At 38.2% G+C, this 27217-nt stretch overlaps 1 protein-coding gene across 6 annotated transcripts in view; it reads right to left on the bottom strand.

Annotated features, from left to right (window-relative positions):
• The window catches only part of ADAM23 (ADAM metallopeptidase domain 23), a 197422-nt gene that overhangs the window by 39205 nt on the left and 131000 nt on the right, over positions 1 to 27217 (bottom strand). For all 6 annotated transcript variants that reach the window (XM_005202734.5, XM_005202736.5, XM_005202733.5 and 3 more), the window contains 9 exon segments: positions 21236 to 21307; positions 18792 to 18955; positions 17668 to 17752; positions 16817 to 16907; positions 14104 to 14152; positions 11233 to 11332; positions 7864 to 7935; positions 6910 to 6999; positions 4909 to 4989 (listed from right to left, as the gene is read on the bottom strand). In XM_005202734.5, coding sequence (XP_005202791.1) covers positions 4909 to 4989; positions 6910 to 6999; positions 7864 to 7935; positions 11233 to 11332; positions 14104 to 14152; positions 16817 to 16907; positions 17668 to 17752; positions 18792 to 18955; positions 21236 to 21307 — 804 coding nt within the window.

The raw sequence follows: 27217 nt of genomic DNA, 5'->3' as shown, positions 1-27217 counted from the left end.
GACCAAGCATCTTTTAATTTCATGGCTGCAGTCACCATATGCAGTCATTTTGGAGCCCAAGAAAATAAAGTCTCTCACTGTTTCCATTGTTTCCCTATCTATTTGCTATCAAGTGATGGGACCAGATGCCATGATCTTAGTTTTCTGAACGTTGAGTTTTAAGCCCACTTTTTCACTCTCCTCTTTCACTTTTATCAAGAGGCTCTTTAGTTCTTCACTTTCTGCCATAAGGGTGGTATCTGCGTATCTGAGGTTATTGATATTTCTCCCAGCAATCTTTTTTTAAAATTAATTCATTAATTTTAATTAGAGGCTAATTACTTTACAATATTTTGGTGGTTTTTGCCTTACATTGACATGAATCAGCCACAGTGCTAATGTGTGTCTCCCGGCAATCTTGATTCCAGCTTGTGCTTCTTCCAGCCCGTCGTTCCGCATGATGTACTCTACATAGAAGTTAAATAAGCAGAGTGACAATATACAGCCTTGACGTGCACCTTTCCCGATTTGGAACCAGTCTGTTGTTCCATGTCCAGTTCTAACTGTTGCTTCTTGACCTGCATTCAGATTTCTCAGGAGGCAGGTAAGGTGGTCTGGTATTCTCATCTCTTGAAGAATTTTCCACAGTTTGTTGTGATCCACACAGTGAAACGCTTTGTTTACTGCCCCCTTCCTAATGCAGTTTGTCTACTGCTCCCATCCTAATGCAAGCTCCATGCAGGCAGGGATTTTCTGTCCTTGCTCCCTCCCTGGCACCTAGAACAAAGCTGGGCTCAATTATTATTAAGAAGGTGCCTAATGACTAGTGACTGACTGAGAAAATAAATAAATGACCTGCACAGATACAATTATTTTATTCTGCAGTATCAAGCTGTTTATCAAGGTCACAACAGAAAGATAATAGAACTAATTTAGAATAGCTAAGAAGCAGTAACTTATCAAGGAACACATTGAGATTAAAGGAACTAGTTTAGAATTACTAAGAAGCAGTAACTTATCAAGGAACACATTGAGATTAAAGGCTTTGGTTCTACAGCTTTCTAAAGAACAACCAATTTTCATACCAGTTTTCATTCAACCTTATGGTAACTATTCAAAAGATGTAATTATCAGCGTGAGAACTTGGTTTACTGGACCAACTGCACAAAAACAGAGATTCCCTATGGTCTCTTCATTCACCCAAATCCACTCAAAACACCATCATTATCTTATTAATCAACTAACAGTAATTAACTCCAAGGTGAATGCAACCACACTGAACCAAAATGCAAAAGAAATGTCATTTGCTGAATACACACATCAGGGTCTAAACTTAACTTGTCATATTTGACTTTCGTGATGTTTCAACAGGAGAAAACTAGTAGGATTTGATAAAATTCAAAAAGCTCTCATAAACTGTCATAAGTACATGGAAGAAGATTTCTAATCTATTTTCAGTTTAGGCTAATAAAAGCCAGTTGAAATGTTTAACAAAGGAAATTATCAAATGTCTATTGTTCTTTGGAGACATTTAAAATAGAAGAACCATAAATCTGTGTACTTCATTCTGCTTATGAGCAGAGCTCTGGATTCCATCTCTAAATGCCATTTGAGGGACTTCCCTGGTGGTTCAGTGGTTAAGAATCTGACTTCCAGTGCAGGGGAAAGTGAAAGTGAAGTCATGTCCGACTCTTTGCGACCCCGTGGACTGTAGCCTACCATGCTCCTCCGTCCATGGGATTTTCCAGGCAAGAGTACTGGAGTGGGTTGCCAGGGCACATGGGTTCAATCCCTGGTCTTGGAACTAAGATCCCACATACCACAGGGCAACTATGCCTGCGTGCCTCAACTAGAGACACAGCCAAAAATAAAAATATATATAAAAAATAATACTGATAAATAAATGCCATTTTTACACTGTGCAGGAAGGTCCAACTGAGGCTAGCTTCCACAGTGCAACAGCCCTTAAATGTGCTTATTTTAAATTGTGTTATACTCCCATTTTGATGACATATTTTATAGTTTTTAACAAAACATATTTCCCATATCTTTCAAAAATATCTTTATTAGATCATCCAGATTGTTTGCCCAGAATGTCTCTCAGTTCCACGTCTTATTCTCTTTTAAATTGTGAATTTAAAAAGCAGCTCAGAAGCATCAGTAAATGCTAATATAAAAAATAAGCAGAAATATACTGTGAAATAAAAGCAATAAATACATAATGTCACCAAAAGTACTGATTTTCAGAGATGCACAGATTCTGAGACATCCCATTTTAATTATTATCAGTATCAATTAAATTCAAAGTTTCCTGCTTCTTTCAAAACAGAAGAATTACTGTGTGTTGGGGACCGGGGTGTGGTGGTATTTAACTCCCTCTCTTCCACTTATCTAGTTCAGGTTCCTTCTGGTCAGAGAAGGGAATTGTTACTAAAGGAACATGCTATTCTAATATGTCACTGAGCATTTAACAGTACAATTTTCATCTTGGGACATGAATTTAAAAGAATATTTTAAAAATTTAAATAAAATATTAGATTGAACAAGGACCCTTATTATAAAGGGTAAAGCCTATGACAATTCAGGAGTTAAAGGTTGAAATGGAAAAACTATGCTTTTATTCTTTGGCCACCTGATGCGAAGAACTGACTCACTTGGAAAGAACCTGATGCTGGGAAAGATTGAAGGTGGGAGGCGAAGGGGACAACAGAGGATGAGATGGTTGGATGGCATCACCGACTTGATGCACATGAGTTTGAATAAACTCCAGGAGTTGGTGATGGACAGGGAGGCCTGGCATGCTACAGTCCATGGGGTCGTGAAGAGTCAGACACAACTGAGCACTGAAATGAACTGATACTTTTAAAAGAACTGAACACACAAAACCAAAACCATATACGATGGATATAAAAACAGCCTCATTCTACAAAACTAAAATTATAACTCAGTGAAATAGTACATCAGAAATGTCATTATTCTTGTCATAAATCACAGAATCCACAGTTCTTATATACTGCCACTATATTATTTAAAAATTGCAAAGAACTCAATTTATGTATTTATATGTAAGGACAGATATGCATAAAAATCACAAAAGGATAGCCTGAATACAGTTCACTATACCATAACCTTTGTACTATATCCATTTGAATCAAGCCTCAGAATATATACATCAAAACCTTTCAAAAGGTTAATTAGGAAATTTTGTTTTCCTCTCATGTTTCTTTCCAGGGAGGAGAACTCAGTCTTATTCCAGTTACTCTCTGCTCCTGTGCTCACTTCTCCAAGCAGGTATAGCAATTGACAGGTTGATGGATAAACTTCAGAAGAATAACTCCGCATTCTGGCTCAGTTCTGCCATCTTCTCCTGCCTATTCACATAATTCATCCTCTCTCTACTGCTCCTCCATGGCATACAAGGCAAGGGCCACCTTTGCAAGGAGAGGTCATTCCAGGCCCAATCATGTCAATAATCTGTTACTACAGCCTAAATTCGGGATCTGTAAAGAGGCCCATTTAACCCTCACACTGAGCTATGACTTTCAACTTGGCTCTTTGCAATAACAAAAATAATATTTTAATTTCTAGCTATACTCTATCAGGAACCCCATGTAAATCACAATACCTGGCAATAGGTAATTCTGCTCTTGAGAAACTTACCCTAAGTTGCTAACTCCAAACAAGAAACATTCTTTAAAATGCATAGAGGGACTTCCCTGGTGGTCCAGTGGTTAAGACTCTGCCCTTCCAATGCAGGGAGGGGAGCAGGTTTGATCCCTGGTCAGGGAACTAAAAGCCCGTATGCCAGAAAAAAAAAAAATTTTTTTTAATGCAAAGAGATTTATAGCCCTATTAATGATAATAATGAAATGCTGCCAACAATCTAAATATTCACCACTGGATGTAGAAGTGACTGGTAAATCCACATGGTTGACTTTCATGCAACTGTAAAGGGAATATTTATAAAAACTGTATCATAGCATGGGAAAATGCTGTTGAAGTAACATCAGAATAAAATTGCAGGTAGGATGAAGTTGAAAATTCTTACCAAGCCCCTACGCCTGACTCCTGACTTCTTCCCTGAATCATTTCCACTATTTCCCAGCTATCCCTGCTTCCATTCCATCTCTTGAAGAAGCCATGCTTCCGTACGCACTGGGTTTCATTAATTTATTAGCCTTTCTAACCCAGCAGAATGCAAGCCTGGGAAGAGCAAGGAGTCGCCTATTTCGATTCCTCCCAAAGCCTGGCATTCAAAGCAGTGCTTGAGACACAGCAGGGGCTCCACAAATATTCATTTGAATGACAAAGACTTAAAACAACACGATGTAAATGTTTAAAAACATAAAAAGTAAAGAAGGAATGCCGAAAGGCAATCTTAATGATAATGCAATAATTTTAACATGAAGAAGATCATGCCAAGTGTGTGAGCCATGAAGCCAGTGCTTCATACATAAATGGAGAGAGATGGTGACAGACTGAGGACTTCTGCCCCCAATCCCACTTCAACTACAGCAGTGCTACGCTTTCAGATTTCTACACTGAGCTTCTGTCCAAAATTTTGTTAAAAGAAAGGGTTTTGTGGCTCAAAATAGTACCATTAGTGCTTTATCAGTGTGAGCCTACTGTTTTAGATGTGGGGACCAGAACACTGCTGATACATACACCTATACCAATTAATTGGATATAAGCAATAATAAAGCAAATTAATTATAAAGGGGAAATTTGGAAGATAACAGATTTTTTAGGCCCAATAAATATTCCTAAAATAAAAGCATAGTGGGAGCTAGAAACTACTAGAAAACAGAACAAAACAAAACCAAAAACCCCAAAAGAACCAAATCATATTCACACATGTAATTCAAATTGAAAGCATTATAATATGTATTTGCAAATAAGATGTATTACCTAAAACTCAGTTTGCCATACCTGGCCAGAGTCTCCAGTACAATATTCAGTAATATCACACCCATTCACAGCATCCCGACATTCATATCCTCGTGGCTGAAACTGCAAATCAAAACTCAATATTAGGAACCAGTATTAATATTTCAAGAGTCAGTATTCTTGTATTCACCAGAAAGCATGACATCCTTTCATAACCACTGCCAAACTCTTTTTATGAATCAGCAAGGTAGTTTCAGAATAGAGATAATGCCCCAAAACCACTCTCTGTAGTAAATATGAATCATTAACCAAGGCATTAAATGTTCAGATTTCAAAATGTGCTATCTCAGCGTATTATGTTTGGAAAACACTGTGATAGCAATTATGTAAAGAAGACACACTGGTGTGGCTGATGACAACAGAACTAAACACTAAAATATAAATATAAACATTTAGGACCTCTCTTAAGGCTGATATACATACCCAATCTGCACTAATTTATCTATTAGCTTGGATACTAGTCTTGCTTTAGCTAAATATATACAATCAGATTTCAATTAATTCATATGCATTCCCTTCAGTGATGCCAGTGAATGACTGCTGAATACAAGACATTTTGTTTTCTAGGAGAGGGGTTGGTAAAAGATGAAGGAAAGAGTCCATCATTTTCAAGCAATTTATAATTTGATTGGGAACATAAGGCAAGAAAATCTAAGCTGGAATCTTGTAGAATACCACATGCCTAATACCCCTTTGGTATTGAATGAAGTTAAATCATATTATTTTCTGGTTTTAAAAAAATTAGGAATTTTATAGCATGAGAAAAACAAAGATTTTTAAAATGACTTTTTAAAAATTAACCAGAGGTTTCCAAAGATAGAACTATATTTCCACACAAACAAAAGGTGTGCATATACACATATAAACTTACATATATATATTATTTCCTTATCTGGCTCGTTTGCCTTTCTGCTGCTGCTGCTACTAAGTCGCTTCAGTCATGTCCGACTCTGTGCGACCCCATAGACGGCAGCCCACCAGGCTCCCCTGTCCCTGGGATTCTCCAGGCAAGAACACTGGAGTGGGTTGCCATTTCCTTCTCCAATGCATGAAAGTGAAAAGTGAAAGTGAAGTCGCTCAGTTGTGTCCAACTCTTATCGACCCCATGGACTGCAGCCTACCAGGCTCCTCCATCCATGGGATTTTCCAGGCAAGAGTACTGGAGTGGGTTGCCATTGCCTTCCCATTTGTCTTTCTAAGGGATTTTAAAAATCAAATGTGAAAATATAAGGACTAGGTTTTATGCTCAGGCTTTAAAATAAATTAGGATGAGTTTTACAGAAAAAGTTTGTAAGTGGGACATATTACGAAAAAGACCACAGAAATTGTCCCTCTTCTATTCAACCATTTAACTTGGTTTTCACCCATGTTAGTAGGGCAATTGCCAATGTTTATTTTGGAAGGATTATAGGTATATTTTCTTAGGGAGGTACTGGAGAATAGGATTATTGGTTGTTGTTCAGTCACCCAGTCATGTCCAACTCTTTGCCACCCTATGGACTGCAGCACACCAGGCCTCTCTGTCCCTCACCATCTCCCAAAGTTTGCCCAAGTTCATGTCCATTGCATCAATGATGCCATCCAGCCATCTCATCCTCCGACACCCTTTTCTCCTTCTGCCTTCAATCTTTCCCAGCATCAGGGACATTTCCAGTGAGTCAGCTGTTCGCATCAGATAACCAAAATACTGGAGTTTCAACTTCAGTATTAGTCTTTTCAATGAGTATTCAGGGTTGATTTCCCTTAAGATTGACTAGTTTGATCTCCTTGCTGTCCAAGGGTTTGTTGGTAGTGAATTATAACAAAGATAATTGTAGTAACTCACAGAATTTGGGTAGATTTATTGATTCAATAAAATTGCTGGGCTAATACACAGTGTCCATCAACAAAAGTGTGGCAAGCTGTACAAATACTCAAGGTACACATTGCAATATTTGGCTAATATGTCATTGATAAGAGAGATGAAACTTTCAGAGAACTCACAAGACACGAGGTATTATTGCAGCAAGGCCCATCGCTGCAGTGGGCCCCATTGGAGAGAGAGCATTTCTTACAGCACAGTCCATAGCATTCCTAGAGAAAACACTTCATGTGAGTAAGTGAGGAAACCCACCCGCTGGTCATTCTATATTTTCTCCACATGTGACATGCATTATTCACAAGAGGAGATGTATATAATGGTAAGCAAATATTTTAGGAAAGAATTAATCATTTTAGTGGTAGATTCCTTCCTGCTATACTTCTCAGCAAAGTATGATCTTCTAAGAAAGGACTTCTGTACCAATGCTATGCTAAGTCACTTCAGTCGTGTCCGACTCTGTTCGACCCCATAGACGGCAGCCCACCAGGCTCCCCTGTCCCTGGGATTCTCCAGGCAAGAACACTGGAGTGGGTTGCCATTTCCTTCTCCAATGCATGAAAGTGAAAAGTGAAAGTGAAGTCGCTCAGTTGTGTCCAACTCTTATCGACCCCACGGATTGCAGCCTAACAGGCTCCTCCATCCATGGGATTTTCCAAGCAAGAGTACTGGAGTGGGGTGCCATACCAAAGAGTAAGCTTATTTTTTAGCAGGCATCCTACCCTCGGTTAGCTCTATTATAATTTTAATATTCAATCTAGCTTTACAAAGACAAAAATATTGCACAACACAGAAGGAATTTTCATAACTTGGTACAACTTGTCTGAGACGAAATATGAGCTATGAATTTTTAAGAGATATGAATTTGATTAAAAGAATGTGTTAGGTTTCTTCAGACAGAGCCATAAGGACATGTTTAATTCTAAAATGTCTGAGCTAGGATTAAGCATTGATGAGAGAGTTCAGAAATAAAGGTAGTGAGGCCGCAGTGAATGATGAGGTAGACTTCTCACTAATGCTATTACTGTTTGCTCTGGGTAGAAGATGTGCTGAAAGTAGAAAAGATTTCTTATACTTACCACATGGATACCACAATCACACTCCTCTCCAGCTTCTACGTATCCATTTCCACATTCTGTGGGCTCAAATAGCTGAAAGAGGTTAGAAAGATAAAGGGAGAACATTTCAATTTATCACAGAAAATCAATTTTCCAGTTAGGTTATATACACACCCTATAATCAGCTATCACATGATATTCCTCTATGACCTATTGTTATGGCATCTTACAAATATATCTGTGTGAGAAACACTGTTCATTTATTAATAACACTTCTAAAAAACATATTTTAAATGGAGGTACTATGTCTTGGAGGATTCTCTGGTGGTGGGCTCCAGAGATGACCTCTACCATTAGAGTTACTTATTATAGAAATAAGCTGTCAAGATGAATAGATCACTTTTCATATTTACTAATGGAGTTAAAACGCATCTCTAATAAGACTCACAGTTACCTAATTTGCTGACTTATATCCAGACAGCTGAGAAGTTATAAAAACTGTCAAAAAGATAAAAATGCTTCAGTCACAGCTAAAGGTGATATATGCCATCAAGTAAATGCAAATAAACTTAGGGGAAAAGTGTTGCTGGAAATCCATGCCCATCATTGTCACCGAAAAGAAAACTGCACCATCTGAACCATATTAGGCAAACATGTAGGCATATGCACAGAGTGTAGAAATTTCTCAATCATTCCTGGAGTGATGGAAGAGTCAAATTCCTAGAATAATCCACCCTCCTAAAGCTATGAACTTGATTGCCAAATAAACTATATTACAGATCAGTTGTTCAGGCAACTGATTATTTGTGAGAAACATTTCCATTTCCCATTACCAGGGGCAAGATTTTTCTGTGTATGTCCACTACACTCAGGTGAAGACTGGAACAGGGCATTCCAATCCAGATGTTCAGAGCCAGGTATCTGAGGGAGAGCAGCACACACCCAAGGAAGGACTGCCTCCCACTGAGTCCACCCAAGGAAGACCCGATCTTCCTTCTGCTTCCAGGAGGAACGCTGCTATAAAAAGCAAGGAAGGTTTCCAGGATACTTGGGTGGGGCTTCCCCATGGGAAAATCCAATGACTAAAATCAACAGTCCTCATTTCTGTGATATTCTGATCAGCAGAGAGGAGAAAAGACAAAGGCAGACTAGAACATGACAGCTCTTTGTATCAGGCCTCCCACGTAAACCACTACTAGATTTCATTCCTAGGGCTCTTCCATCCGGAGACAGGTCCCCGTTACAAATCAGATGGCAAACACGACAGCTGAGAAGGTTCCCAGAGAACAGAAAAGATGTCCATAGATAATGTGAAAATAACACATAAAACATGCGTGTGTGTGTGTGTGTGTGTGTGTATCCATTGACTATAACACTTGGGAAAAAGTCGGTTCTTTCATGGGTGTTGGTCGCTCAGTCATGTCTGACTCTTTGCAACCCCGTGGACTATAGCCCACCAGGCTCCTTGTCCATGGAATTCTCCAGGCAAGAATACTGGAGTGGGTTCCCATTTCCTTCTCCAGGGGATCCTCATGCATATATATATATATATATATATACATCCGCTGACTATAACATTTGGAAAAAAGTCCGTTCTTTCATACATGCATATAAACCATCTCACTGTAATCCACAGGGGCTTTTAAAAAATTATTCCAATATGTCATTTAAAAAGACAGAATTCCATATTCACTAACTGCTACAACTGAAGACATATAGGTACTTTTTAATTTAGTTTGCACGTTATTGGAATAATTTCCTTTCTACTCTCAGGCAATCTCAGAAATCTAATGATGGATCCTTATACACACACTAGAGCTCTTAGTATTTCCAAACAACTCAGTGTTGTTTCCTCAGGCGTGATGCTTATAATTAGCTGGTGAGCTGTAAGGCAGGTAAAATTAGCCATGTACTTTGCAATTCATAAATGCCAGCAGCTCACATTAATTCATTATTACTCACTGCACCCGTTTTAAACACTCTGAAGCTGTCAAATTTCTGTTACCCTGAGATCAATGCCATGAAAGGCAGGCAACTGAGTTTAATGATGCAAGGTCACTTTAAAATTCCTGTTTCTTTTTCTGCAGCCTTGCTGAGATTTTATACAGATGTCAGGCATCAGAGTATCAGCCTTAACTTGGCAGTATCACTTAATTATGGGGATGGGAATAAATTATTCTGTCAGTTATCCACATCAGTCACTGTTTTCTTTTTAAAAGCTAACATGACTTCACTGCTCTCTCAATTTGCAGAGCATTAAATATTTTGCAGAGCAATGGACTGTATTGGACTCATGATGTAGTGTCTTAAAAGGAAATATGAAATGTGCAATGTTAGAATGTCTATGGCATCTGCTAATTTGCACCAGTCCTGTCTTTTTGCCCTTAAGCAACTTTGTTTGGAATGATTCTGCTATAGGTCTACAGTCCCAGATCTAAAAGCCCGGGAGCTTAAGAATTCTGGCATTACAGGATTTTAGAAAAGTATGATGCATTTACTATGTTCTGCAAAAGCGCCCTGAAAAGCCTGGTATACAGCCTAGAATTGAACACATTAACATTTCTGCAATAAGATTTATGAATATTTACACTATGAGGGTTAAATAAAATTTTTCAGTTCAGGACAAATTTTACTGTCCACTATGTTTCCTGCAAATTCATAAAAAAAAATTTTCCAATCTTCAGAGCTTTTGAATGAAGGAATTGTGGATACAAGATTGTTGCATTGTATACATTAATAGTAATGAAATGCCATTGACAAATGGACCTTCTCAAGTAAAGAAATACATACATACAAATATGCATGTATGTATGCATAAGATCCATAAATACTTTGGGTCATTTTTTTTTGGCTAGTTGATATTAGCAATGCTTTCTATCTGGGAGAATGGACCATTCCTCTCCTCCCTCCAAAAAAAGAAAGAAGGAAAAGCCAAGAAATTATTTATACCCCTAGAGAAAATGTCAAAGGGAAACAGAATTTTTGTCAGAGTAATGGTAATTACTAAAGGAATATATCTTACTAAATTACTAAAGTAATATATCTTAATCTAACTCACTATCTCTTGGCAGCAGGATAAAGACCCTAACATGAGAACTTCAAGATATTTTAATTGAAGGATTGTCTGTCTGTTTTTTATAGGGGAGGACTGAGAGGAGATACAACCAGCACTGAAACACCAGAGTTTCAAAACAGTGAAGCTGTGGTCTTGTCATTCATTGAAACAAGACTCACTTTTCAACACGATAAAGCCTTTTATAACTAAACATTAATCTGATTGGAAAGAAAACTGCTTTCCAAAACAAGTATCTGACATTTGGCATATTTCCACTGTTAAAATTAAAAAAAAAAAAAAAAAGGAGAAATAAGCACACTTTCTAAGTTACTAACCTTTGTTGGCCTGTTGAAAAGACAGGCTCCACCCCCTCTCAGTAAAAAGTCTCTATATTCCAAAATACTGCACTTTGAGAACTTTCTGGAATGAGATACCCTGAGAAAATAAACAATCAATTATGTAAATAATTTACCCAAAACAGTCATCAAAGAAGAAAATTAAAACCTTTGAATTAGAACAAAAGGATCACTCTGGATTCACACGAAGTGAAGTAGCTCATTTGTGTCCGACTCTGTGACCCCATGGACTGTAGCCTGCCAGGCTCCTCCATCCATGGGATTTTCCAGGCAAGAATACTGGAGTGGGTTGCCATTTCCTTCTCCAGGGGATCTTCCCGACCCAGGGATTGAATCCCGGGTCTCCCGTGTTGCCGGCAGACGCTTTACCGTCTGAGCCACCAGGGAAGCCACCAGGGATTCACATGATTCTACACAAATTTAGACAAGGCACTTATGTTCAAACTGTCAAATAAGTATGTGTGCTAGAGCCTGTAAAAATAGAAATCCAAAGGAAGTCACAGTTTTGGGAGGCTAGGTTACAACCTCCTTAGCAGTCAAGCCCTTTTGTGCTCAGACTTGGTTTTTTGAGAAGTTCATCCCAAAACTTCATCTAGGCTGTAGAAATGTGGTCACTTTTATTTGCTCTGTCTCAATAAAGATAGAGAAGGCAATGGCACCCCACTCCAGTACTCCTGCCTGGAAAATCCCATGGACAGAGGAGCCTGGTAGGCTGCAGTCCATGGGGTCGCTGAGTCAGACATGACTAAGTGACTTCACTTTCACTTTTCACTTTCATGCATTGGAGAAGGAAACGGCAACCCACTCCAGTGTTCTTGCCTGGAGAATCCCATGGATGGCGGAGCCTGGTAGGCTGCCGTCTACGGTGTCGCACAGAGTCCGACATGACTGATGCGACTTAGCAGCAGCAGCAGTAAAGATAGGGCTTCCCTGGTGGTGCTAGTGGTAAAAAACCCACCTTCCAATGCAGATATAAGAGACGCGGTTTAGATCCCTGGATAAGGCAGATCCCTGGAGGAGGGCGTGGCAACCCACTCCAGTATTCTTGCCTGAAGAATCACATGGACAGAGTAGCCTGGCAGGTTATAGTCCATGGGGTCACACAGAGTCGGACACGACTGAAGCATTTAGCATGCACATAGTAAAGATAAGCACTTTCTTTTTTTTGCCTCTGAACTAAATAAAAGGAGCTTAGGAACCCACAAGATTTTACTCTGGAGGAGGGAATTGTAAGAGTCAATTGATTAAAGATGTTACATTGCAGGCTTTAGCAACAGAACTGAGGTATACAAGGAAACCCTAAAGAGATGTGTTAGACTATGTATGTTTTTATATGTATATACACACAATCAAACCAGAATTAGGGTAAGCTCCTTCTGAATTAGAATTAGGCAACAGCTCCTTATTCTCAACTTACTACTTGGTAATATCCATGATTTTGCAGGAATATAATATTATAACAAAAGGAATATAATAACTTCTTTGTGAATTAATTAACCAAATTTCTATCACTATGTCAGATGTGACACTATCTATCACTACATGCTGTGGCTGTAGTGTGTAGTTGCTAGTGTGCCCGATTCTTTGCAACCCCATGTACTATAGCCTGCCAGGTTCCTCTGTCCATAGGATTTCCCAGGCAAGAATACTGGAATGGGTTGCCATTTCCTTCTCCAGGGGATCTTCCTGACCCAGGGATCAAACCCATGTCTCCTGCTTGACAGGTGAATTCTTTACCACTGAGCCACGTGGGAAGCCCATCAAAAAATACATATTAAGTTTAAATAGTTTTATTATATCCTATGGAGAGTCAGTCTAAAAATTCATTTAGAAATTGGAAGTTCAGAAGACCTCTCTTGATAGAACCAATATTATGAATGGTGTTACCTCAAAAAAGCCTGATGAAGCAATAATGTTGTGAAACTATGGTACAACAGAAAGGGAAGCCATCAAAGTTAACAGTCAAGTTTGAACTAATTTCTAGAAGCATGTGCTCTAGAGTAGCAGGCATAATGGCCGAGTCTCTCTTCAAGCCTGCATGCTCACACACCTCGTGTTCCCCTGGGCTGGACTCCTGGTGGGGAAATAAGGAAGGGACTCTGTAAAAGTAGGTCAGGGACGGGGCAGGACCAGAAATGGTGATGTGTTGAGCAGATGTCTGACATGGGCACAGGAAGTGGGAGAGATACGAGTGGGGAACTTCTATTTATTGGGAGGGGGCTCTAGCTTAGGAGGCCTTGGGGCAGTGGCTGCAATGGGGCAGGGGTCCCTGGGAAAGATTATGTTTCTAGGCCTTGGTTCACAGATGTACCAGCAACCCTCAGACAGCTGCTCTAGTTTCCAAAGAGGAGTTAGGTGAGGAAATGTTCAAATGCCTATCAGTAGAAGACTACCTAATTTAGTCGTGATAAATCTATCTCAATTTAAAGTCTTATTGATTATATAAGGAATACAGTATAATTTTATTACGGTAAACATATCTATTTATGAGTTCCTTAAAATATAAATTGTTGACTAAATGGGTTTTCACTGACAGTTAGACAGCCAGCTTTTATCCTAAGTGTACTGAAAAATTAATGCAACCACTCAACTTAGAAGCACTTAATCATGTGCTTCTTTTAACAGTTAATAGAAGTAGAAGCAGTTACTTTATTTTACTTTTATTACCAACTTTAAATAAAAACCTCAAAGTACAAAGTGAACCTGCTATTTCATTTTTTAAAATATCAGATAATGAATTATTGAATTTATTTTAAGGCTGAGCTTAACAGACCAGTATCTGAGAGACTGTAGCTGATAATAGATACCAATTTCAGTTATACATCACATGCAGGTACAATGAAAATTTACCCTGTTTCTTCCATGATGCAGCCACCCCAGGATTCTGTGCAGTCACATTCTAGTCCAGTGAAACAATACAAAGCAATGGAAGAAAAGGGAAACAACAAAAGTCACATCTTTAATTTGCATCATAGCTCTTAAAATAATTCCTTATTTCCAATTCCATGTCAAATGGGTACAGAACATGATGTCTCACCAAACAAAACCTATTTCTTTCTCTTTTTTTTGGTTGGAAAGGAAAGGTTGCTTTAATCAGGAAGCCAGAAACTTGGGGAGAAGGCAGACTCATGTCTCAAACCAACTCTGAAGATTCTGCTTGGCCATGGCAGTTTTTTAAGGGAAAAAGGAGAAAAAATTTCAGTGAGTTATGAGGCAAGAGGTTGGATTCTGCATCATTTTCCACTGTGTGCAGACTGCCTGACTCCTGATCTTTCTTCAGATGTTATCTTGCCCAGCTGATTTGCCTGCAGGATTGCTAAGGGGCTGCTGGCGGTGGAGAGCTAGTCATTCTTTAACTCCTTAATTATTCATTGCTACTTCTTTAATCTAGGAGAAGAATCAACAGCAAAACCTATTTCATTTAAATTAATATTTCTTTTTCCTTTCCAACAAGTATAGCTTGCCTCCTAAGACAACAGCTGCAAGAAATAAAATTGTGCCTCTCTTCATTTTTGTAACTCAGAGAATTCAATTCAGTTTCTAGTTTAATGTTTAATGGAAAGTACTGTGGTCCAAGCTAGGCTTTACAAACTAGTGTTCTAGTCCAAGTGCTATCTGATGAGAGTTTCATAGGCAAGTGACTTAGCATTTCTTGGGTCTCAGGGTTTCCACCTCTAAAATGGGAAGGTATCTCTGTGCCCATCTCCCAGAATGGTTCTGGGGCTCACATGAGTTGGTAGCCTACGTGTTCTCTGGGAACTGCAAAGCTCTACTGCACAATTCAATGAGTCCTCACTGAAGTCCTGCTAACAGAGCACGCTGGACGTTAGAGAAGAGAATTCAATCTGCTATAGTCAAAGCAAGGATCAGCCATAGGCTTGAAGAACACTAAGCTAAAACCTACAGTAAAAGAGAGCAATCTAAAATAGAAATGTAAAATCATCTAAATTAAATAACAATCATAAACTTAACAGAGATACCACAGATGGACATATGGATAGTGTGACAGGCTAGCCTTTTCATTCATTTTTTTCTATTCTCTTTTCTATGATAGACAAAGATATTTTTAAAGACTTCCAAATGGATTTTTAAAAATTCGAAATTCAGAACTAATCTATCTGAACAAACAATTCACAAAGGAATAAAGAATTTTAGAAAGGAAGGAACTATGCCTGTTATTAGTAATGAACCCTATTGCTCACCCTTCTCCATCATATGACTCAGTAAGATCTCTTAGCTGCCCCCAGCACTGGCTTCTTCTTGGTTCCAGGTTTTTCAAACAAGGTCGTAAACCTGGTCCTACTCCTTCTGATTTTCGGGCATTGATGCCAGCCAGTGAAACCTGAATCACCTCCTTTAATGCGTACTCTGGGACAGCAAACACTCTGAGCAAGAAATTAACAGATGAAAGTTTGTGGAGATTTGCTAAATGCCACCAGACTTAATGTACCCATAAAGTGATGACCTAATAGGCCCTTAAAGGGAATCAAGACACCCTGAATATAGATTTTATTTCAAGTTTCCATAACACTATCCATTAATGACAATTATTTGATAGTAGTCAAAAAGGTATAAAGCATAGGATAATGTTAAGGTAGATATTTATCCTTTTCTTCTTTGGGGAGGGGGGTGGAGAAGGACACCTTTATTCCTAGCATCTGATATTTTCACAGAGGAGAGTAGATTTCCACTTAACTGCTAGGTAAGAGACTAGTTGGAGTGAATACCTCAGTCTTTTTTTCCACAGGATCACACTGTATGCTTCCTAGGCACTTTGGCCTTCTGCCACAAAAGTGTATTATTAATAGAAATTATATTTTACTATTGTACTGCTATGAGAAGGAATATAATCCAAGTTGGATTTTATACTGATTTTAAAAGAAATTTAAAATGTTCAAGGACCCCCCTCAAATTACTATCAGCCTTTAACACCTCACCTCTAGAATTTCAGACTTGTCTTTCCATCTGCCTCTCCTCTGGTTAATGAGGAAAGTGATATCCAGTAGTCGCTGGCTGTCTTTTCCTACAGGATGGGATTTGTGGCTGTTTCTACTCCATCGAGGCCCGGCCAGCTCAGTAGAGGAGTGTTATTCTCTATCACCTGCCCCCAGGATGGGATGCCTATACCGAAGCTTCTCTAATGTTAATGATGGTACTACGTTGGTAAATCTCATTAGGGTTCAAGCTCCTTTTAACTCTGGATCCTTTTTTCTGATCCAACTGAACTTGTGATGGAGCTCCACTGACATCTTGTGTCTGTACTCAACTGATTAGACCCTACAGGCTGAGTATTCACCTCTAAGTACCCCAACATTCTGCAGTGTGAGAAAGAGCTGATCATGCCCTGAGAAAGGATGATTTTACAGACTTTGAAAGGGACATTTCTCCAACCCACACAGATTAAGAGTTACCTTAAATTGCTCACTTTATCATTTGTTTAGGGGAAGGAGATACACCACAGTTAAGCTATTATGACTTAGGAATGAGAAATATTTCTTTTTTGACCGGACATGCATTATACAGACAGAATGGCACATGAAAGTAAGAAGGTCAGTGTACATACTTGGCTTTCTGCTAGAAGGTTCCCATTGGATTCCAAGGTTCTGAGCCAGGCTCTGCGATAATACTTGTGCCACTGCCATTGGAAGACCATACTGTTTTTCAGAGTTGAAAGTGTGTGGGAAACATTTGAGAGAGGGCACAAAGCTAGTTATTATTTCTTATTCATTACCACATATCTTCTCAGTCCCCTAAGTAGAGCCTCACAGCATCAAAAGACGGCATACGCTCCTTATCACTTCTTCCTTGCAACTGGGCCCAAGAAGCAGAAAGCCTCTCTCACTATATGGCATCTCTCAGAACTTGATGTTTTCACATGGAAACATAAAATCATAAAAGGCCGTGCCCCGTTTCACTTCATACCAAACCTAGCATAAATTCAACTTACTACAAATCTGTCAAGAGAAGTCTCCACTGAATGATGGCTACTGAGATAATCTAGTACCATTATATATTCAGGAACTGACCAAGGTTTAGATTTAGTTGGTTCTACTTGGAGGGTGTGTTAAACCTAACATGGGCAGAAGAGCAGATAATTCTTTAAAAAGTCGTAGCAGAAGGATTAACAAGATCATAAAAACTTATCTATAGAGGCCAAGAAATTTCTGGGCCAATCTTCGGTTTGTATCTGTCTGACAAATATGAAAAATTATCATTATGATATGAAACAATAGCTCTTTTCTAACACCAAAGATCACTTTGGGTTCTGTTTACTAATACAAACCACTTACACTATATTCTCAATGTCATTATCATTCTAAACAGGCCTGAGAAGGGATGTAAACTAGGCCACAGGGAAGAAAGAAATCAGATGCACAGATAAAGCTCTACTTTAGGAAAATTGATAGCATTTACCTCATTCACACCAACTCCCCTTGTGCGAGAACAGACACCTCCAAAGTAACTCAGGCTGCTCCTCTTATAGTGGAATGTCACACGCCTTAGGAAAAATAAGTGCTATTAGGAAACCAATGTAGTGACCATTATATTTCAATTTTATTCCATTAATATTCCAATTAATTCCATTAATTCCAACTTTATTCTATTAATATTCAATTTCAATACATCTATTCTCCTACACTGAATACTCCAAACCAACCTTCCTTCAGGAAACCAATAACTACATTTTAAATACTTCTAAATGTATGTTATCATAAATACCTTTAATGTTATGTTAAATAATCTCAGTTGTCAAAATCAATTGAGCACCTAACTAAGCACCACATACTGGCACAGAAATTGAGGCACAAAGATAAAGAGACCACAGTCCTTGATTTTTTTCAGTAGAGACTATCTAGTAGTTATACAAAATACTGACAATTGTAAATTGCTGATTAAACACCGAGAGAAAAGCAAAGAGTAACAGGAAAGAATAAAGAAGGAAGAAGGACTTCGGTTGGTTTGATCCCAGGACAGAACCTTAGAGGACTGTCTGAAAACAGCTTAGCCACCAGCAGAGAAGTGAACAACTTATCAGACGTAAACAAGGTATCCCCTTTCTTTAGTGATGGAACATCTATTTTACTCAATAGTTCATTTCAAAAGACTATCTTTCCTAGACTCTCTTACAGCTCATTGTGGCCACTGTGATAAAGATGTAGTAAATGATTTGTTGATGAAATTGATACATGCATGTTTTCAGGAAATCTACTACAACGGGTTAGCGGGAGGGAGGGTCCTTTCACACTTCTCCCTGCCTGGCATTCCTATTGCCTGTGATGAAGGCTGGAGTGTCAGCAGCTGTCTTGAGTCATGAGTTGACCTTGAGGATGGAAGGTCTGAAGGGAGGGAAGTGCTCTGAAAGTAGATCTCATGACTGTGGAACCACTGTTTCAACACCGGGCAGCCTACTTCTGTACTTCTTATGTAACAGAGGAATCAACCTCAATCTTGTTCAGGATAGATTTACTAATATATAACCTAACTGACAGAATAAACGGATAGAGATCAGTATCAAGCCAAGGGCTGGGAATACATACGAAATGAGATGCACAGCATCAGCATGCTGTCTGATACGCTGTCGATATTTGGAGAATTCGTGGAGCATCTGCACAAGGTTGGTGGTGATGTCAATGTGATCCCTCTCGGTCCAGGTCTCTACAGCCACCAGGACAACCCTGGTATTAAGCTGCTCCTTGTAAATCTGAGGGTAGACAACAGGACAGGTGCAGGAGGAAAACACTGGGTCAAACATGCACAATCAGTGATTCAGAGTCAGCGGAAGGACAGGAGGGGAGGTGAGAGGAGAACATGAGGTGAGAATTAGCTCATCAGAGAGAATCTTCTTTTCCTTTCTCTTTTTCAAGAGCAAAAAAAAAAAGAAAGAACAGTCACAAAGTTCAGCCTCTCGTACAAAGTTACTTCAATCCCCAATCAGCACTTTTAGTAGCCAGCATCTCTCTAGGGCATCACAGTCCTAAAGTATGGATGTAAATTCAAATCAGGGTTCAGCAAAATCACCCTTCTAAACCTCAGGGAATAACAGGTTGGAGTCTGATATACTCGCTCTGAGTCCGTGTGATATGATCAGTTATACCTGCAGGATTGGAACAGATCCCTAAATCCTTGGACAAGCATTAACACCATGGTTGGCTTGTCCTCGGAATCCTTGTTATATGAAAAGTAAAATAACACCGAAAGAAAAACACCAACTTGAGGCCAAAAAGAGGGAAGAGCAGACTTATATTACCCACGTCCCTCTCACTACAGGGTGACATCACTCACAATATTTAAACTGTAACTTTCTGCTCTTTCTCTCCTTTTGCCCCAGTAGCTAAAGAATTCACTCATGTAAGCAATTTCGATGAATGTTTTGTCCTATTTTCAAGCTAATTAAGAAAATAACGGATGACTTTAGAACACACTGAAGAAAGGAAACACCATCATGTCTAAATTAACCTGACGCTATAATGATTTTACAACAAGGAGTGAGTTAAATGTAATGTCTTTGAAAAAATAGTTGGTCAACTTCAGAACCTTGTATGATAACTCAAAATAAAAATGATACATTGCAAGATGTGATGCTATTCAATCATGGTGAAATGACAAACACTAAGATTCCACCAAGTAAACAGCTAGGGCTTGGGATAAGTGAGGTTTAATAGTCTCTTTTTCACATCCACTTATACTTATCCTCTGAGAAGACTGACAAGGACCAAAATTAAAGAAAATGAATAAACCCAGTTATAACTGGCTTTCAGAATTTCAATCTTAACTCTATATGACATTCTCTCACCCTCTAGCCATATTATTCTGTTCAACCGTTCCTGTGCTAAGTTGCTTCAGTTGTGTCCAACTCTTTGCAACGCTATGGACTGTAGCCCACCAGGCTTCTCTGTCCAAGGAGTTCTCCAGAAAAGAATACTGGAGTGAGTTGCCGTTTCCTACTAAGGGGATCTTCCCGACCCAGAGATTGAACCTGGGTCTCCTGCAGCTTCTGCACTGCAAGTGGATTCTTTACTGCCAAGCCACCAGGAAAGCCCAACTGTGCCTACTAGGTATTATATGAGTGTTTAGATGATTACAGGCTTTAGGACTGTCTAAATTTAAGGCAAAAAAGAAGGCAGTTCTTTGGAAAAAATTAGTATCATTTAGATATTAAGCAATTTATAATGTTTTTCCCAGTTAAGAGGGAATATACAATAAATATTGGATAAATATATATATATATTTAGCTTGCAAAACAGAACTTTACATTAGAATACACAAAAATGTTATGCTGTTTATTTATGACTATTCAAATTGAATTATTTATTGGAACAGAATGAATAATATTCACACTTACGGATTTTCTATCAGAATGAGAAGAGGAAAACAATGTCAATATGAATGATTTAGGGATTAGAAGCCTTTTTTAAGAAGATATATATTTTACTTTTAAATTAGCTCTATTTGGGAACTGCACTTAACTTTGTCATCTAGAAATATAGTCTGCAGCATTCTCATAGGAACACTAAGAAAATAAATTTGGGTTCTTTTTAAAAAAAATTTTGTACTGCCTATATTCAACAAACATGATCCACCTCAATCTGTTAGTTTTTCTGCCATATATTTAAGATGATAAGCTCAGCTGATTATTATTAACAAAAGCCTCACTTGCCAAGTTTAATTTACACTTTGTTCTGTAGCTAATTTTCTCTACGTTTTTTCCTCCATAGATTCTGGTGAAAATAATATCTAGATATCACCCAGAAGCAACATCAATGCAACTTTGGGATCCCAAGAATAACTAACTCGACAATCCCCTGAAACTCGGATAACACTATTCTTTGTGATTCAGACCAGTCTATAATTTCTTAGCCAGATGAACTTAAGGATAGTGTTTTTACTTTTATCCCAGAAACAACTAAAGCAACAAGTCAATAATGGAGACATAAACCACTCCATCTTGGAAAAACAGGTTGAAGAAAACGAGGATACTTACAGAATCCACAAGGTTGACCACAGACTTTGCAAAGTTGTTCGCATGTGCGAGAGAAGAACGACACTTCTTGTACTGGGGTCGACAGAAGGGGGTATGGCGGGGGGAGGGGAGGAAAAGACCAGTCACTGTCAAACCATAATTTAATGAAAAATTTTTTAAATTCCATAAAAACAGAAATCTGACAGCAAGAGTAGAAATGGGAATTAAAAATACCGAATTCAGTTTGTGCTGTGTTTGGACATAGCAGTGTTCTTATTTTCTTTCTCTGTTACCAGGAAAAGTATAACTGTCTAAAATACGCATGATGAAACCAACATAACATTGTAAAGCAGTTATCCTCCAATTTTAAACATTAATTTATTTACTTATTTTAAAAAATACCCATGATGCTCTGGGTAACGGGGAGGGCCAAGTGATTCTGTGTGAGAAACTTCACCCTCGAGCAGTAAGCTGTTAATCACTCTCGATGTCTAACAAATGCAATCGTTTTTGTTACTTGACTTTACCAGTTTATAAAGAGTGTAAACCAAGAAATTTAATCCCTACAGGACACCCTTCTCACTTGAATTCAAGCTCATACAAAGATCAAGATTTCTTAGGCAACACTTTAGATTCGGTCCACACTATGGAATGCATCTGTCATACATTTTAGTGTATCCTTGCAGAAGAATCCCTCCTCCAAACGAAGCCTTTTGCTTTTGACAGCTCAGGAGTCAAAGAAGAGACAAAAAGTATAAATGAAATGTGCCAACAGTATGGTTGTTTATGGTTATTTATGACTATTTAAGGAAATAAAGTAAATTAATAGAACAATTACATAACATCTGAAGGGCTACAGTGTAAGTAAGGAGTTCTTAGCTTAACATGGCTTTGAGAGGACATTTACCACAGGGGGATCATGCCTTCTGTTGAGGAAAAAGAAAAACATCTTAAAAACTACCAAATAAGGTATGTACCATATCTTTAAAATTTGACTTCAATTATAATTATTAAAAAATGCACTTTTCATAATATTCTTTTTTTCTCCTTTGTCCATTTTTACACTATAAACTTGTCAGAACCCCTTTATTTCATTCTCTTTAACCCTGTTACTATGTTTTTTAAATGAAGAGTGTGTCTTAATGCTTATATATCTGATATAAAATTTTTATAATACTGAGAATACTGACAACCCATGACAAATGTGCAATAAATTAGTATTGTGTTATTAGGAGCATCATTAATTTATGGCTATTTATACTATTTGCTATGGTGTGAATATTTGTGTGCTCCACAAATTTATGCTGAAATTCCAAACTCCAAAATGACGGTATTAGGTGGGACCTTTGACCAGTACTTAAGTTATGAGGATGAGGTCTTCATGAATGGGATTAGTGCCTTATAAAAAAAGTATCTAAAGAGATCCCTAGTCCTTTCCACCATGTGAGGACACAGTGAGATATTTTAACAGGTGTTTTTAAACTTAGCACAAAGAAGTTGCTGTAAAGAGCTCAGCATTTTAAGTTGCCTAGCAAATTACACAAGCTGAAAAATTTCAAAAAATATCTTTAAAAGTAAAAGCAAAAGTCTCAACATTAAGTCTCTTGTGGGTGATGAAGTATTTGGAAACTGGATAGAGATAATGGATGTAAAACTAAATGCCACTAAATTGAACACTTAAAAAAAGTCATAACATTAAGAAGCACTTACGACAAAAAGAAAGGGAAAAAAATATTAGTTGACATCTATTCTAGGGCAGTAGTGTTACACACCTATTCAAATTAATTTGTTTTGCTTCCAAACATTAATTTGTCCTTTTGGGATATGTCCTTTTATAGTATAATGAAAATGGAAAGTATGACTTGCAAGTTAAAAAATGAGAACTTCAAAGTCTATCAGAAAGTGATGTTTTTATTTATTTCATATTTGTAACTTCCACCGTTTTCTTTTTAGAAAGATCACTCTGCCTGCTGTGAGGGGAGTGAATTAGAGAGGGTCAAGAATGGAAGAGAGATCTGTTGGGAAAATATTATAATAGTCCAAGTTAAAAAATAGTGCAGATAGGACAGCTGTATAGGATGTGGAAGATAAGGAAGGAGAGTAAAAGATGACTCCAAGGTTTTGAACTAGAATAGCTGAGGTGGAGGCGGGGGTGTGCCATTTCAAATGATGAGAAAGACTAGGGGAAAAGCAGTTTAGGACTAAGGAACCAAGAGTTCTGATTTATAAATGTTACATGTGAGATGTCTACTCAATATTGAAGTAGGCAGTCAGATATATTAATAGAACTCTGGAACTCAGCAGGTTAGAGTATAAAGTTGAAAGTGGGGAATTTAAGTCATGATATAATTTAAAAACTTAGGACTGGAAGTGGTCACTTGAGGGAAAGTTATAGAAAGAAAAGAGAGCCCAAACCAAGCTATGGGGCATTCTCAAAATTCTAAAGGCCAAACATAAAAGACTAAGAAGAAATGGCCAATGACATGAGACACCTATTGTGTCATAGAAGCAGAAAGATGAAGACAATATTTCAAATAGGAAAGAATAACCAGCTGTATCCAATGCTGCTGGGAAAAAAGACAAGTATGACAAGGGAAAAGAGTGACCACTAGGTTTATGTACTGGAAATTCCATATAATTGAGTACCCAGGATTTACTGGGATCTATGATTAGTATTTCTCCTACAATAAATATTGGCCCTCGTCAGTGAGGTAAGTTTTATTATCCCCATTTATAAATGTGGAAAGTGAGGCTCAGAGAGGATAAATAATTTTCCAAGATCAAATGGCTGGAATTCAATGCTTACTCTGGGTCGACGTAGCTGGTTTTCTCCAGCCAAGAATACTGGAGTGGGGGACTTCCCTGGCAGTACAGTGGTTAAGATTCCTGGCTTTCACTATGGGGGCACAAGTTTGATCCCTGGTTGGGGAATCAAGCTCCCACATGCCACACCCTGTGGCCAAAACAAAAAAATACTGAAGTGCCCTCCTCCAGGGGATCTTCCTGACCCAGAGATCGAACCCACATCTCTATGTCTCCTGCATTGGGAGGTGGGTTCTTTACCACTAGTGTCACCTGGGAAGCCCTGTAAAATATAGTGGCTTTTAGATAAGGAAAATCACATGAGGCTTAAACTGAAATGTATGAGTTATCGTTACATATTTTCACCTATTGACTTATACATAAAGATATAGTAACAATGTAGAAAAACATTTGTTTTTCATGCACTTTAAAATATTTCAACTAGTTTTCTAATAGAAAAAGGTGTTTAATATTTATATTAACATTTAGCTTAAGCAGCTCAAAGAAATGTTTGCAGACCCCTATCAAGGCTATAATTGGCTCACAAATTAGACCCCGCCAGCCTGCTGCTAAAATGGTTTACACAAAATTGAGAGATTTTTTTCTAATTGAAAGCTACTGATAATATATGATGCTTGTTCCAAATAAGATATCTGCATTTTTTTCAGGAAGGCAATATTAGGTTACTTTGAATTAAAGAGGTATGCTTGAAAGTAAATGTAGGCAAAATGTTTCTATTTCCTGCATGAATGAGAATTAATTATACACACAAAGAAAAATATGTAATCTCCATTTACGAACGAATTTATTTTCACATTTTCTGATCACTGAGAATAATTTACATTTAAAGTGTCAAATTTGCTTCTCCTTTCTGAACAAGCACAATCCTTAAGATATTGATTTTTGAATGAAATAATGCTATTTTCAGCAACATGTATGGCCCTAGAGAACATCTTACTGAGTGAAATAAGTCAGACGATAGACAAACATCACATAATACCACTCATGTAGAATCTTTAAAAAAAAGGTACAAATGAACCTATTTACAAAACAGACAGAGTTAAATATGTAGAAAGCAAGCTTATGGTTATTTAGTGTTAGTCGTTAAGTCATGTCCAATTCTTTGTGACCTCACGGACTGTAGCCCACCAGGCTCCTCTGTCCCTGGGGTTTCTCAGACAAGAATACTGGAGTGGGTAACCATTCCCCTACCCAGGAGCTTTTCCCAACCCAGGGATAGAACCTTGGGTCTCCCGAATTGAAGGCAGATTCTTTACCAACGGAGCCACCAGGGAAGCCCCAAACTTATGGTTACCAGGAAGGAAAGGCAGGTAGGGATAAATTGGAAGATTGGGATTAACATACACACACTACTATGTATAAAATAGATAACTGATAAAGACCTACAATATCGCACAAGGAACTCTACTCAAGACTCTATAATGGTCTGTATAGGAAAAGAATCTAAAAAGGAGTGGATATCTTGTATGTATGATTCACTTTGTGGTACACCTGAAACTAACACAATATTGTAAATCATCTATATTCCAATAAAAATTATTTAAAAGATATTTGCTTTTTGAAAAAAATTAAAATTAGAGCTTGATTTTCAACCTGAGGGTCATAGTTATGAAAATAAATGTGTTGCCTCATGTAGCACAAAGATTGTAAGATGAGCACTCTCAGAGGGAAGACATTCTAAAACCCAATAGTAAACATCCAGATATTAAAAAATAGATGTCAGACTTTCCTGGTGGTCTAGTGCTTAAGATTCCATGCTTCTGCTGCAGGGCGTGCAGGCTCAGTCCCTGGTCAGGGAGGTTCCCACCTGCTGTGCAATGCAGCCAAAAACATTTCTTTTAAATAGATGACAATTATTCTAGTTTAGTTTTACTTTGACACACAAATTTAAGAACCTGATCCATATTCTGATTTATCCCTTATTAAGTATTCAAATTCAAAAACTATCTTCATCTCATATAAAGCACATCTTAAAAAAAAACTTTTCTCAACACTCATTTCATGAATTTCTGTGTGGATCATAACAAACTGTGGAAAATTCTTAAACAGATAGGAATAGCAGGCCACTTTACCTATCTCCTGTGAAACCTATACGCAGGTCAAGAAGCAACAGTTAGAACCAGACATGAACAACAGACTGGTTCAAAACTGGGAAAGGAGTACATCAAGGGTGTATATTATCACCCTGCTTATTTAACTTATATGCAGAGTACATCATGAGAAACGCCAAGCTGGATGAATTACAAGCTGGAATCAAGACTCCTGGAAGAAATATCAACAACCTCCTATATGCAGATGATGCCACCTTAATAGCAGAAAGTGATGAGGAACTAAAGAGCTTCTTGATAAAGGTAAAAGAGGAGAGTGAAAAAGCTGGCTTAAAACTCAACATTCAAAAAATTAAGATCATGGCAACCAGTCCCATCACTTCATGGCAAACAGATGTGGAAAAAGTGGAAACAGTGACAAATTTTATTTTCTTCAGCTCTAAAATCACTACAGATGATGACTGCAGCCATGAAATTAAAAGAAGCTTGCTCCTTGGAAGAAAAGCTATGACAAACCTAGACAGCATATTAAAAAGCTGAGACATCACTTTGCTGACAAGGGTCTGTGTAGTCAAAGTGAAAGTGAAAGTTGCTCAGTGGTGTCCAACTCTTTGCAACCCCATGGACTATGTAGTCCATGGAATTCTCCAGGCCAGAATACTGGAGTAGGTGCCTTTCCCTTCTCCAGGGGATCTTCCCAACCCAGGGATCGAACCCAGGTCTCCCACATTGCAGGCAGATTCTTTACCAGCTGAGCCACAAGCAAAGACCAAGAATACTAGAATTGGTAGCCTATCCCTTCTCCAGCAGATCTTCCCATCCCAAGAATAGAACTGGGGTTTCCTGCACTGCAGGCAAATTCTTCACCAACTGAGCTACCAGGGTTTTTCCAGTAGTCATGTGTGGATGTGAGAGCTGGACTATAAAGAAGGCTGAGTGCTGAAGCTTTCAAGTTGTGGTGCTGGAGAAGACTTTGGAAAGTCCCTTGGATGGCAAGATCAAACCACGCAATCCTAAAGGAAATCAACCCTGAATATTCATTGGAAGGACTGATGCTGAAGCTGAAGTTCCAATACTTTGGCCTCCTGATACGGAAAGCAGACTCATTGGAAAAGACCCTGATGCTGGGAAA

Source organism: Bos taurus, chromosome 2 (genome assembly GCF_002263795.3).
Source record: "Bos taurus isolate L1 Dominette 01449 registration number 42190680 breed Hereford chromosome 2, ARS-UCD2.0, whole genome shotgun sequence".
Classification (NCBI taxonomy): domain Eukaryota; kingdom Metazoa; phylum Chordata; class Mammalia; order Artiodactyla; family Bovidae; genus Bos; species Bos taurus.
This window is presented reverse-complemented; position numbering and strand designations above follow the sequence as displayed.